The sequence below is a fragment of the Enhydra lutris genome, unplaced genomic scaffold (genome assembly GCF_002288905.1).
Source record: "Enhydra lutris kenyoni isolate GAN:26980312 unplaced genomic scaffold, ASM228890v2 scaffoldscaffold2, whole genome shotgun sequence".
Taxonomy (NCBI): domain Eukaryota; kingdom Metazoa; phylum Chordata; class Mammalia; order Carnivora; family Mustelidae; genus Enhydra; species Enhydra lutris.
In genome coordinates, this window is record NW_019154086.1 from 45940603 (window position 1) to 45953725 (window position 13123).

Here is a 13123-nt window from a genome sequence, read left to right on the forward strand (position 1 = left end):
ACACTGGGAATATTTAATACATTCCTGTGTGGAAGGGAAAGAGTGTTTGTACAAAACAGAATATTTTGCAGTTAAGAGTTTTAGGCTAATATTTAACATATTAAAGTTACAAATCTAAATCTAAAATCTAAAAACTTTGAAATCTTGGTAAGTTCAACTTTAACTTTATTCTAGTAAAAATCTGTTAACTTTGAATAAAATTGAAACAGTCACTTTCATTTGCTCATTGATTAATGTGTGGTTAATTAAAGTTGAAGAAAATAACTTTCCCTTGAATAATATTTCCATTTACAAATTCAGTTAAATTCTTTTGTATATTTCAACTAATACAAATTTAATACAATTGACTTTCTTTTTAATAATTTCATATGCCTAACTAAGCAAACTTAGAAGTGTAACAAAGAAAATCTTCTTCTGTACTTAAATAAATTTTAAATCTTGCAAAATGAATAAATTAAGCTAATATTTGCAGTAAATCAAATGCTCATAAACATTCTGATATTATTTATAAGGTAAATAAAATCTTTCTGTGCCTTTTCACCTTGTAAGACTAAAATATATCAGATTCTCTTGAACATTTTAATTATTTTAAATAACACTTACAGATTATTCTTTTTTTTTATGATTTTATTTATTTATTTGGTAGAACAAGAAGCTCAAGCAGGGGGAGCAGCAGAGGAGAAGCAGTCTCCTCATGGAGCAAGAAACCTGATGCTTGATCCCAGGACCCTGCGATCATGACCTGAGCCAAAGGCCGATGCTTAACTGACTGAGTCACTCAGGCGTCCCCACATACAGATTATTCTTAAACATAACGTAGTAGCAGGACATCTGGGTGGATCCGTCGTCAGTTAGGCCTCTGCTTCCTGCTCGGGTCATGATCCTGATTCTGGGGTCGAGTCCTACTTGGGCTCCTTGCTTGTCAAGGATCCTTCTTCTCCCTCTGCCTGCCTCTCCTGCTGCTTGTGCTCTCTCTCTCTCTGACAAATAAGTAAACAGATAAACAAACAAATAAATAAAATCAGTCTTAAAAAAAAATAACATAGTGGCTTGAGCTTTAGCTGTTTCATTGTATCTATACTATACGTAATTTCAAACCCTTCCAATACAGAGACTTCACTAACTACAGGGAGTAGTTTTATCGTCTCAGTAAAGCTGAGATTTCTGGTTGGATTGCTTCTCTTTCAGCAATCTGAGATTTGAAGGCTATGCACATCCTCTCTATTTTCAAAATTCACCCAGGAGATGAGTCTATTTGATACATATTTAATAAAAGTACTTTAAAAAATATGTATGTCATGGGGCACCTGGGTGGCTCAGTGGATTAAGCATTTGACTCTTGATGTCGGTTCACGTCATGATTTCAGGGATGTGAGCGAGCCCTGTGTTGGGCTCCATGCTCAGTGCAGAGTGCTTGAGATTTTCTCTCTCCTTCTCCCTCTGCCTCTCCCCCAGATCACACGCTAAAGGAAGGAAGGAAGGAAGGAAGAGAGGAAGGAAGGAAGGAAATCTTTAAAAGATACATATGCCTTGGAGAGTAAATAATTAATTCTGGAAATAAGGATTTTAAGAACATGCTTGTTTTCATGACTAGACTTATCTAACTTTAGTATACTAATAAAAACTATTTTTAGTCTTTTAATAACTTCTATAAATTAATATCTTTAAATATGGATAAATCTAAAAGGCTGACTTTGTCAGTTAGAAAGAATGTGTCCTGACAGAAAATATGAGAGGAAAGAATTTTGTGTCTGCTTTATTGATAAGAGAAAATATACCTTAAGAAGACTTGTCAACTCTATTAGTACTTCAGAGTAAGTGAAATACACCAGGTTAATTAATAAGACACCTTAGCCATTTCAGATTACTTACGGTCATGGATATAAAAGTGTGTTCTTGCTGCTTTTTATTATAAATCACATGATCCTCTTTATGAAGAACAATATATGCCAGGACAATATTATCAGGAAGTGGGATTTAAGTAACTTGTATGAAATAAAATAGTTTGAAAAAGAAACTTATTGCATTCAGTCCCAACTTTGAATTTATGCATATCCCAGAGAGTTGCCTCTTACCTCAAGATATATGACAAAAATCCTAATTTATCTTTTTTTAGTTATGTAAAAGGAAAATATACAATTTCTTACTTGAAAACTTTTCTTAGCAAGTCATGAAATTAAATGATGATAGGGTGAGGTTGGTCTGGAAATGGTTTGGTGCCCTGCCACACAGAAATAAAGCTGATAGAAACAAAATGATTTTAAAATCCTGGTGTATTTATTCCCAGGGATAGTCAATCTAACAAAATTCAAAAGCAGCAAAAATATTTTAAATTGTGTTTTAAAACAATAGTTGTTTACCTGTGCACCAGTTTGCATAGGTTTGTGGATAAACTTTATGGACTCCTTATTTGCCTTAAAATTTGAGAGTAATTTTTTCTATCCATAGGGTTTTGGGCTGACAAGGAGGAACTGAAGAAACTGAGGCAAAGTGAAGTTGTTTTCAAGCCGCAGAAGAAATGGCAAGAATATGAAATGATCATGGAAAACTGGGTCAAAGCAGTGAAGCGTTCCATGAATTGGTATAACAAGATGTAGCACTAAGTGGAATGACTGAAACCATATATGGCTGGTTGATACGACACGCAGATGAGACACAGCTCAGGAATGATAACCAATACGACGATGACTGAGATTTCAGATGAGCTTTGCAACCTGCTTTTTTGAATACAAAACAAAACAAAAAAATCCCTCATTTAGATTTTTAAATCTAAACCTTGATAAGACTGTAAGGCAACAGTACCTCAAAACTTTATATCTTCTGTTTTGTAGCAGATTCCAAATGCCGTTAGCCATTTCCAACCATATTTTGACAGCTGCGGATCCTCCTCCTTTTTATACTGGGTCAACAATACATATGAACATAATTGTTTACTATCTGAGTTGATAGTTCTGGGTCAAGCACCATTCGTATTTTGTTCCAAAATTAAGTGACAAATGTTCCTTTAATTCTTTAAAATTAAATGGGCTATATGAAGTTCCCATAGCTAGGAAGAAAGAATAACTGAGGAAATGGGAAGTTTTGAAACATTAATATTTTATATTTAAAGTCATAATTGTTCAATACTGTATCCAAATAATGAGCTCAAAATGCCCCTCTCAGATAGGCTTATTTGTTAGTTTTTTCCTTTATTGGGCTTAAAGACACTGCCTTAATTTTTCTTTGTTTAACCAAAATCTAAGCATTCTTTTTTATTGAAAAAATAACTTCAGTGAATTATACTACAAAGGGTAATGATTCATAAGGGACAAGAAAATATTTTCTTCCTCAAATAGGATTTTATATTCAGAAACTTCTGGCTAAAGTGTAACTTTTTTTTTTTTTTTTTAACAAAATGCAGATAGTGGATATAAATCTTACTTTTCTCTTCCTATTCTTTATTTTTGTTGTTAAGATGCTTGCATAAATGTCTTTTGCTTTTATTAAGTGCCTAAATGACAGAGCTTAATTTGAAGAAAGTGCCCTAATTCATTGGTGACATAAGAATTGCCTTCATTGGGGTATTTTACTTATCCAGGTATCTTTTATTTTTGTTCAGTCTACTCATCTCTGTGAGACAGAAGCAGTGGGTAGCTGACAGAGTTAATGGAGGTGTATTCATGCAAATGATTGCCCGACAGTTCCTGGGCCTGAGCTCCATAGAGAGCAGCCGGGATAGTTCCACATTCTCAAGCTTCCTTGATAGAAACAAATGTAAAAGAATCAAGAGTTAGTGAGTAGCTTCGGGCCCGGTGTAAAATTGTCCTGTGGCAGTTGACTACCGTCCAACTTGTTCCCAGGTTATTTGGCCCTCCCTCCACTGGGGCTAGGTTCCATTTTGATTTGTAGCAAAATTGAATTTATTTCCCTCTTGGACAGGCTTTATCACATAAAGATCTACTGTTATAGAGCTGGTTGTTAAATACTAATGTAATTTAAAAAGTGACTATTACAGGGAATTTTGCTGTTGCCATCATATAGGTCCATTTCAGTGACAGAATAGAACTAGAGGTCACACTGCATTCCTGCAAATTCCATTTCAGTGAACTTTGTCTTCTTCTGTTAACATTTTTGATGGAATCATAATAGCCAATACATAGTATCATTAACTCCATTAATTAAGATTTGGAAATATTTTTTGAAGTGGAGGTATTTTGTACCTGTACTGTAACAAGTCAGATTCCATTAATTAGATAATATTCTTCTTTTTATTCTTTTCATTTTTCTTATGTCCTTTTACAGAGCTTAGTGACCAATTATAGGCCCTTTTATCAAAATCAGATCACATACAAGCTGTTCCATTGTTTTACTACTTCTTACAGGTTCTGCTTCTCAGTGGGCATGATTTGATAGGAAAGAATTATCTTTTTGTGTTAGGATATACTGAATTGTAATGTTATTAATACTTAAAATTTGTTAGCTCATTTCTTTTTCACATTCTTTTTTATCAACCACAAAATAAAGGATTAATACCTTTTAGATAATGTGAAAAAGTAACTGTGAACATGTCTTATCAGAATCGAGCATCTCCTCAAAAATTAGTAGCTAATTTTTTCTTTTGTTAGTCTAGAATTAATCTTTTATTTTTACTACTTCTGGCTGTTTTTAGTGACACAGTTTAGTAAATCTTTTGCCAGATTTGACCTAAATCCGAAACGTGCCCACATTAGCTTTTGTGGTTGTAGAAACAGTTGATATTCAAAATCGGTTGAGCAAAAAAATTTATCATTTCCATCTCCCAAGTTTATTTTCATTTATATGCTAATATTTGCAGTTTGAAAAAAATTGTGCTAAGATTTCTCAGCATGTTTTATTTTCCCATTATGGATCTATCAGATATTTTTAGGAGGTTTGTAGCTATCTTATCAAGGAGGAAAATGTTCATTAATTGCTTTCATACCTAGACTTACTGATTTTTAATTTTTTTATATCCCACCATAATAGGGTTTCTCAATGTTAGCATTATTGACATTTGGGCAGGTAATTCTTCATCTTGGGATGTTGTATTGTGCATTATAAGGTATTTGGCAGCTCTGCCTGCTAACGAGTAGCATCCCCCTAGTTGCTGTGGTCAAAAATGTCTCCTAGCACTGCCGAATGGCCCCCAGGAGGCAGTATCACCCCTGATGGAGAACCACTAATATAGAAAAATTGAAGACTCAGCAAATGTAGTGTGTCTCTCATGCTCCTTTTCTCTCTGCCTCATTTTAATTTAGGAAATGGTGGTTAGCAAAAAGATGTGGTTGTATCTTAAATAGGGTTTCTACTTTACTGGTTAGTGAGGCAAAAAAAAAAAAAAAAGAAAAATTTTATGTTGTCATTTTCTTCTGCTATTTTTACCCACTCGCCCCCATCCCCATGCCTGCATCCTCTGTGGTTTTAATGAGTGGGTTTATGACTTCAGTATAGGATTAATACAGTCTGCAGAGCATCTTGATTTGATCTGCCTTTTTGCTTCCTTTTCATCTCTGAACAAAAGAGATGATCACTCTCTTATCTGCGTCTGTGCAAGACTCCTATCAAACTGAAAGTTCCTCAAAAGCAGAAACCATGTCGGTCACCTGGGTGGCTCAGTCAGTTAAGTGACTGCCTTCAGCTCAGGTCATGATCCTGGAGTCCAGAATAGAGTTCCACATGGGGCTCCCAGCTCAGCACGGGGTCAGCTTCTCCCTCTGACCCTCCCCCATCTCCTGCTCTCTCTCTCATACTCTCTCAAATAAATAAAATCTTAAAAAAAAAAAAAAGCAGAAACCATGTCTGCTTCCACAGAACCTAACTCTGTGCCTTCCTATTGATGGGATGAATTTTTACTTTTTAAGTGCAACTTTTTTTGTATATATATTTTATCCTCGATTTAAATATATTTGTTGATAGGGAGCAGCTTATATTTGTTGCAAGTAAAATACGTTTTGTTGGATTAAGAAGGACAACAGCCGACCCTTGAACAACATTGGTATGAACTGTGCAGGTCCACTTATATGCAGATTTTTTCCGTAAATATATGTACTGTATTGTAAATGTATTTTCCTTATGATCTTCTTTTTTTTTTTTTTAAGATTTTATTTATTTGACAGACAGAGATCACAAGTAGGCAGAGAGAGAGAAAGGAGGAAGCAGGCTCCCTGCTGAGCAGAGAGCCTGATGTGGGGCCCGATCCCAGGACCCTAGGATCATCCTGAGCCGAAGACAGAGGCTTTAACCCACTGAGCCACCCAGGTGCCCCTCCTTATGATCTTCTTAATAACATTTCCTTTTCTCTAGCTTAGTTTACTGTAAGAATACAGTGAATAACGCATATAACACACAAAACTGTATTAATTGACTTTATATTATCAGTAAGAATTCTGGTCAACAATAGGCTATCAGTAGTTAAGATTTGGGGGAGTAAAAAGTACATATAGATCTTGGACTGCACAGGGGGTCGGCACTCCTAACCCCCATGTTCTTCAAGTGTCAGCCTGTGAGAGCTAGAATCTTCCTATTGTTTATTTTAAAATTCTTCATATGTTTATATATTTGCATATGTATTTGTGTAGAGATACACATCTATAAGTATACATAGTTACATCAACTTTCTAAGGTACAGTTGAAGCCTCTGCATTCACATGTTTTGCATTTGAGTATAGACAGCTCAGAGATTGAATCTTAAGAACACCAAACCCTCTGATGTTAGAGGGAAATAACTTCAGAAACATTCCCTTCTTCAGAGGTCTTATACTGAGGACCTGTCTTTTTTTTTTTTTTTAATGATTTATTTATTTTATTTGACAGGCAGAGATTAAAAGTAGGCAGAGAGGCAGGCAGAGAGAGAGAGGAGAAAGCAGGCTCCCTGCTGAGCAGAGACCCGACACGGGGCTCGATCCCAGGACCCTGGGATCATGACCCAAGCCGAAGGCAGAGGCTTTAACCCACTGAGCCACCCAGGCGCCCCAGGACCAGTCTTCAGTGAAAAATAATTTAACTCAGGAGTTTGGCAAGAATTTTATTATTCTCTGAAGAGAAGACCCTGGAGTTCTTCAACTTGAAGTGATTCTAGATTCATCCAGACATAGCCTAGAAGGCTTGAATCTACCCCCAAAGGACTCTGAATCCTTTTGGGAAATCTAGATCATGTTTCTCAGTTAGAATTAAAATATACTTTGGACCTATGTGGTCCCAGAATCATTTTCTTGCCTCCCCAATGCTGGGTCATCTGGTTCAAACCAGTCAAAATGGTAACCCCAAGGAAGTCAAGTAGGTGCTGCTTATTTGTTTTTAAGTTTTAGAGCCTCATAGTCATAAATATTTTGGTACCAGCACTGGTTCTAAGTTACTGGCTATATTGTCACCATATTCTCATGGGACCCTTGCCCTTAGGGTAATGCAGCAATGATCTTGGGAGTGGGAATGTTAGAGACAGAAACCTGAAGAATCAGATATTCCTGAAATTCTTTGTATGCTATTTCTACTGCCTTTCCCCCCTTTATTATAAATTTGGTTTATTAAAATGGATATGTCTGTATAAATATCTATGCTATTTAGGAAATAAATAATGTAAGGTTTCCATTTAAATGAGCCATATCTTTACAAGAAACTTTCAAACTGTTCCAGAGTAGCTGTACCATTTTACATTCCAACCAGCAATGTGTGAGTGATCCAGTTTCTCCATATCCTCACCAGCATTTGATGTCACAATTTTTTATTTAGCTACTGTGATAGGTGTGAGGTTTTCTCCTTGTGGTTTTAATTTGCATTTCTCTAATTAATAATGATGTTTAACATCTTTCCATGTGCTTTTTTGCCATCTGTTTATCCTCTTCAGTGAAATGTCTATTCATGTCTTTTGTCCATTTACTAACTGGGGTGTTTGCTAAATGAGCCATATCTTTACATAAATATCTTTAAAAAAATTTTTTTTAAATCAGTACGGTGACTTAAGAAATCATCAAGTAGGGGCGCCTGGGTGGCTCAGTGGGTTAAGCCGCTGCCTTCGGCTCGGGTCATGATCTCAGGGTCTTGGGATCGAGTCCCGCGTCGGGCTCTCTGCTCAGCAGGGAGCCTGCTTCCCTCTCTCTCTCTCTCTCTGCCTGCCTCTCCGTCTACTTGTGATCTCTCTCTGTCAAATAAATAAATAAAATCTTAAAAAAAAAAAAAAAGAAATCATCAAGTAGCATTTCTAAATCCTTCTAGGCAGAGTGTATACAGCACTTTAATGTGATTTTATAATGTACTGAGCAGAAGAGTTCTCACATTCCTTCTGACTCATTATGTAGTATAGTACTAATAGTGTATAACAGCAAAAAAGTTTCAAAGATACGTTTACCTAGAATGTTAAGTAGGGTGTACAATACATATTTTGTCCATAGCTGTCATAATGTTTGTAATGTCTTTTATTTAAAATAAGCTGACTTGTGTTTCAGAATGATTTTGTAGGGAATTAATTTGAAATTTTCCTATTTGTGCAAGACAATATATTTTCTAGTTATATGCATCAAATTTCATAATCTTATTTCTCTGATGTTCTTTACAAATTTCATAGTTTTATTAAATCATCATTTAGAACCTCATAAACCAATGTTGAGATCTGCAAATACAATCTGGGATGCATAGCAATAGAAATGTATATGTGAATTTTTCCCTTATCTTTTTTCTACTTTACTTTTGGATTTGTTTTTGAATTTTACCTGGAAATTCTTATTAATACTATTTCCTGTTTTGGTTTCTGCACATATGAAGGTACAGAGAAATTGGGGCACCTGGCTGGCCTAGTTGGTAGAGCATGCAACTCTTGATCTCAGAGTTGTGAGTTTGAGCCCAACACTGGGTATAGAGATTACTTAAAAATAAAATCTTAAAAAAAAAAAAAAAAGGACACAGAGAAATAAACATAAGTTAACTACAAGATAAATTTGAGCTTAATATGGTTAGAGAAGAAAAGTTTTATGTAACCCTGCCTCTTTAGATCCTGTTAGGGTTATTATTCATATTGTACATTCTTGCACAAGGGAAATTACTAGAGAAGAGGGTTAATTCTTTGTGGTGGGAAAAATGGTATAATTTGTTGTGAAAGTGTACTGTATTTTTAAATACCTAGAAAGATTTTAAATAATGAGGGTAAATAATTTCAAATACTAACATGATAGAATTAACCTAACAGTTGTTAGAAATCCCTTCTGAAAATGAAAGTTATTTGGGAAACTACAATGAAACAGTAAATGATTTTTTCTTTAAATATTATGTTTTAAGGCCATTTTTATTTAGTGTTTCTCTGTTCATTGCTTTGGGTTTGCACACATGCACAGCAACATCTGGATGGTGAAGGATTCAGTCAGTCTGGATTCCATTCCCTGACTAGTGAGGCCCATGGTATCATTCCAAAGAAGGAAATTTGAAGAATGATAAACATTCACTTACTAGAAGGAAGAGAAGGGTTTTCTTTTAATTTTATTTTAGGTCAAAGTAGTATGAGTCTAGGGAGGATAAGGACGGGGCATTATGGAGAAATGTGGAGCTGGCTTTTCTAAAATTTATAGGAATATTTTTAAAGAATCTTGCAGTTGTAGGAAAACATGGGGATGGTAAGGAGTAATAATGGATTTTTTTTGCTACTTAGAAAAAGAAACAACCCATGAAGAGGTGGAGATCGTAGGGCGGAAACACTAGATTTGCTAATTTCCCTTCACCCTCACCCACCACTTGGGCAAGAACATTAACTCTTGGGTCCCAGGGAATTCTCATATCCTTTAATCCGGTTCGTGAGGCTCCGGTCCTGTCTCTCCTAGAAATTCCAGTCTCTGTCAGCATTTCCGCTTCATCAGCAAACACTGTCAAGAATTGAGAAGAGTTTGAAAATTTACTCTACTTGGAAACTAATAAGTTAGCCTCCCACAGTTCCATGGATATTGGCAGAAGATAGGAGACTCCTGAGTCAGAGATTAAGGACTTAATCTCTGTCTTTAAGGCATAGCAAACATCACAACCTTCATATTTGCATTGGTTTCCTTTGCTTCTCAACTCTTACAGGGAGCAGTCCAGGTTGATGCTGGGCACGCAGTGAGTCTGCAATACAGCTGAGGAATCGCAAGCTTAGGAAACTTGAGTCTTTTGTAATGGGCTTTTGTAATCAGGTGCAAGTATATGTGTCCAATGCTTGCTCCAGAGGAAGTTATTATACTGGACAGTAAACAAAACTGCCCTCTGCTCTGGAGGGAGACACAATTTTGCAACAAAGTCCTCAGTGTCTCTGTTTGCAAGATAAGCAGAAATGAGAGAGCCACGTAAAACGGACTCCCAACAATAAATTCATTATCTTGATTATGGCAGTGGTTTCATGGGTGTATACATATGCCCAAACTCACAAAATTTACTGTTTGCCTAGTTTATTGTGTGTCAGTTTCACTTCAACACAACCAGAGGAAGAAAAGTCTTAAATATGTTGTTGGGACCAATAGCCTCTGCCTCCAAAGTGCTTTTCAGAAAAGCAGAATTTAAGACCTCATTCCAGATCTTCTAAATCAGATTCTGTATTTTAATAAGATTCCCCAGTATTTAGTTTTTTAGCTTTTTATTTTGAAATAATTTTTAGACTTAACAAAAAAGTTGTGGAAATGGCACAGAGTTCCCCTCATCGCTCAGCTTCCCCTAATTAACATCTTACATAACCATAATATAATCACCCAAGCCAGGGAATTCACATTGATAGAAGAGGATTAATCTACAGACCTTAGTTGGATCTTGTCAATTTTCCAACTACTGTCCTTTTTCTGGCTCAGGATTTAATCAAGGACCCCACATTGCATTTATTTTCATGTCCCCTTAGTCTCCTCCAGTCTGGCAGTTCCTTGGTCTTTTTTTCCTTGACATTTTCAAAGAGTACTGGCAGTTACTTTATAGAATGTCCCTCAATTTGGGATGGTCTGATATTTTCTTGTGATTAGGATAAGGGTCTGAATTTTTGTTATAGTGCTGCAGAAGTGAAGTGGCCTTCTCAGTGCATTCTATCAGGAAGACATATCTATATGTCTTCTTATTGATGATGTTAACCTTGATCAGTTGATATACGTGGTATCTGCAAAGGTTTTCCATCATAAAGTTACTGTTTGCCCCTTTATAACTAATAAGCATCTCGTGAGGAGATGGTTTCAGACCAACATAAATACCCTGTTTCCCATCGCACTTTCACTCACTAGTTTGAGCATCCATGGTTAGTTTTTGCTGGTAACCATCATTCCTGTACTATTTGCCTAATAATGGTGATTTTCTATTTACATCATTTCTTTACATTTATTCATTGGAATTCTATCATAAGGGAGAGGTGTCTCTTATCTTCCATTTATTATTTATGTGTTTGTTATTTATATCCATAATGGTCATGTTTTGGTCCACTTCACATCCTCTTGGCCCACCTTTTTATTCCAGTTGTTACAGCAGTTACCTGCCCAGGCATAACCTGACATCACCTTGTATCACCCAGCTCCTGTTTTCTGGGCTGGGATTTCTCTGCCTCCCAACTTGGAACTGATTCGAATCTACTCTGTCATTGTCACCCATGGTCAAACCAGGAGGTGCTAGAGACCAGACACCCTATGGTGCAACTTTTAAACAATGGGGATGAGAGCCAGTGTATAAACATGCTCCTCTGGGGCACCTGGGTGGCTCATTCTGTTAAGTGACTGCCTTTGCTTAGGCCATGACCCCAGGGTCCTGGGATCCAGCCCTGCATCGCATTGCATCAGGTTCCCCGGCTCAGTGGGAAGCCTGGTTCTCCCACTCCCTCTGCTGTTCCCCCTGCTTGTGCTCTATCGATTGCTCTCTGTCAAATAAATAAAATATATATATATTTTTTAAATGCCCCTCTTCAGTTCCTTAAGTGGACAGCCTCACAGCTCCTTGCAGTCTCATGCTCCATCAAGCCTCAGTGGCCTCAAGCAGGTGATATCTCAGAAACATAACTTGGATTGGCTTTTCCTCCTTCGTGCTTCAAGCCTCCCAGCACATACTCCTGTTCCTTGGAATCATTTCCCAATGATTTTGTGCAGAATTTGTCTCGGGGGGGCGGGGAGTGGGGAAGGAGAACAAGCAGAGTTGTGTTATCACCAGTCATTAAGTATTTTGACTCTCACCGCAGTACATAACTAAAACCCTATGGAAAGTTTCACGTCTAAAAAGGAGAGGTGTACAAGAATATTCATTATGGCAGAATAGAAAAAAAAACCTCCATATGTCTATCAGAGAATGGATTATATAAATTTTGTTACATTTTACATTCAGTGAAAATAAATGAATTAAATCAAGACAGATGACTCAAACAAAATGAGCCAATAATAGTAATTTTCAGATGAGTAATAAAGTTTGACCAGATATATGTAGTTCAAAAACATGCAAAACTAATTGATATATTGCTTGAAGTTAAATACATATGTGTTAAAATTGTCAAGAAAACCAAGAAGATTGTAATTCAGGATAGGGTTATTATGGGGCGGGTCAGGGAAAGGCCAAGGGTTACACTGGAGAGGCTCACACAGAGCTCCGTTGATGTTAATCGTATGTTTCTCATGCTGGTACTTAAGGAGTTATCATTATTCCTTATATTTCACACTTATGTTTTTAGAATGAATAAAATATCATAAAAAGATTTTAGGTTTGATATTAAGAAATTAGTTTTATTAAGGGTGACTATGAAATCCTTTCACTGGCCAAACCAAGTAAGTCATTCCAGAAATGAGCTCAGGAGAAGGCTGTGCCCCTGGCTGAGGAAATTCCAAAGCTTAGAGGACAGTCTCTGGAAGACAAGGCCTTGATTTAACACATTTTCCTTTTAAGTGGTTTTTCTTCTGTCAGTCACTGGATGATTAGGTGTGACAACAGGATGCTTAAAAAAAAAAAGTTGAGGGTCGCCTGAGTGGCTCTCAGTTGGTTGAGCAACTGCCTTTAGCTCAGGTCATGATCCCAGAGTCGTGGGATCGAGCCCCACATCAGGCTCCCTGCTTGGCAGGGAGTCTGCTTCTCCCTCTACCTGCTGCTCCCCATGCTTATGCTCTCTCTGTCAAATAAATAAATAAATAAATAAATAAATAAATAAATAAATAAATAAATAAATAAATAA

General features: G+C 36.5%; 1 protein-coding gene across 1 annotated transcript in view; it reads left to right on the plus strand.

The window, feature by feature from the left end:
* The window catches only part of LOC111149812 (glycerol kinase 5 (putative)), a 72327-nt gene extending 69436 nt beyond the window's left edge, over positions 1–2891 (plus strand). The window contains exon 16 of the mRNA XM_022507102.1: positions 2449–2891. Coding sequence (XP_022362810.1) covers positions 2449–2597 — 149 coding nt within the window. The 3' untranslated portion in view covers positions 2598–2891. The remainder of the gene's footprint in view (positions 1–2448) is intronic.
* Positions 2892–13123: the final 10232 nt, after the last annotated feature.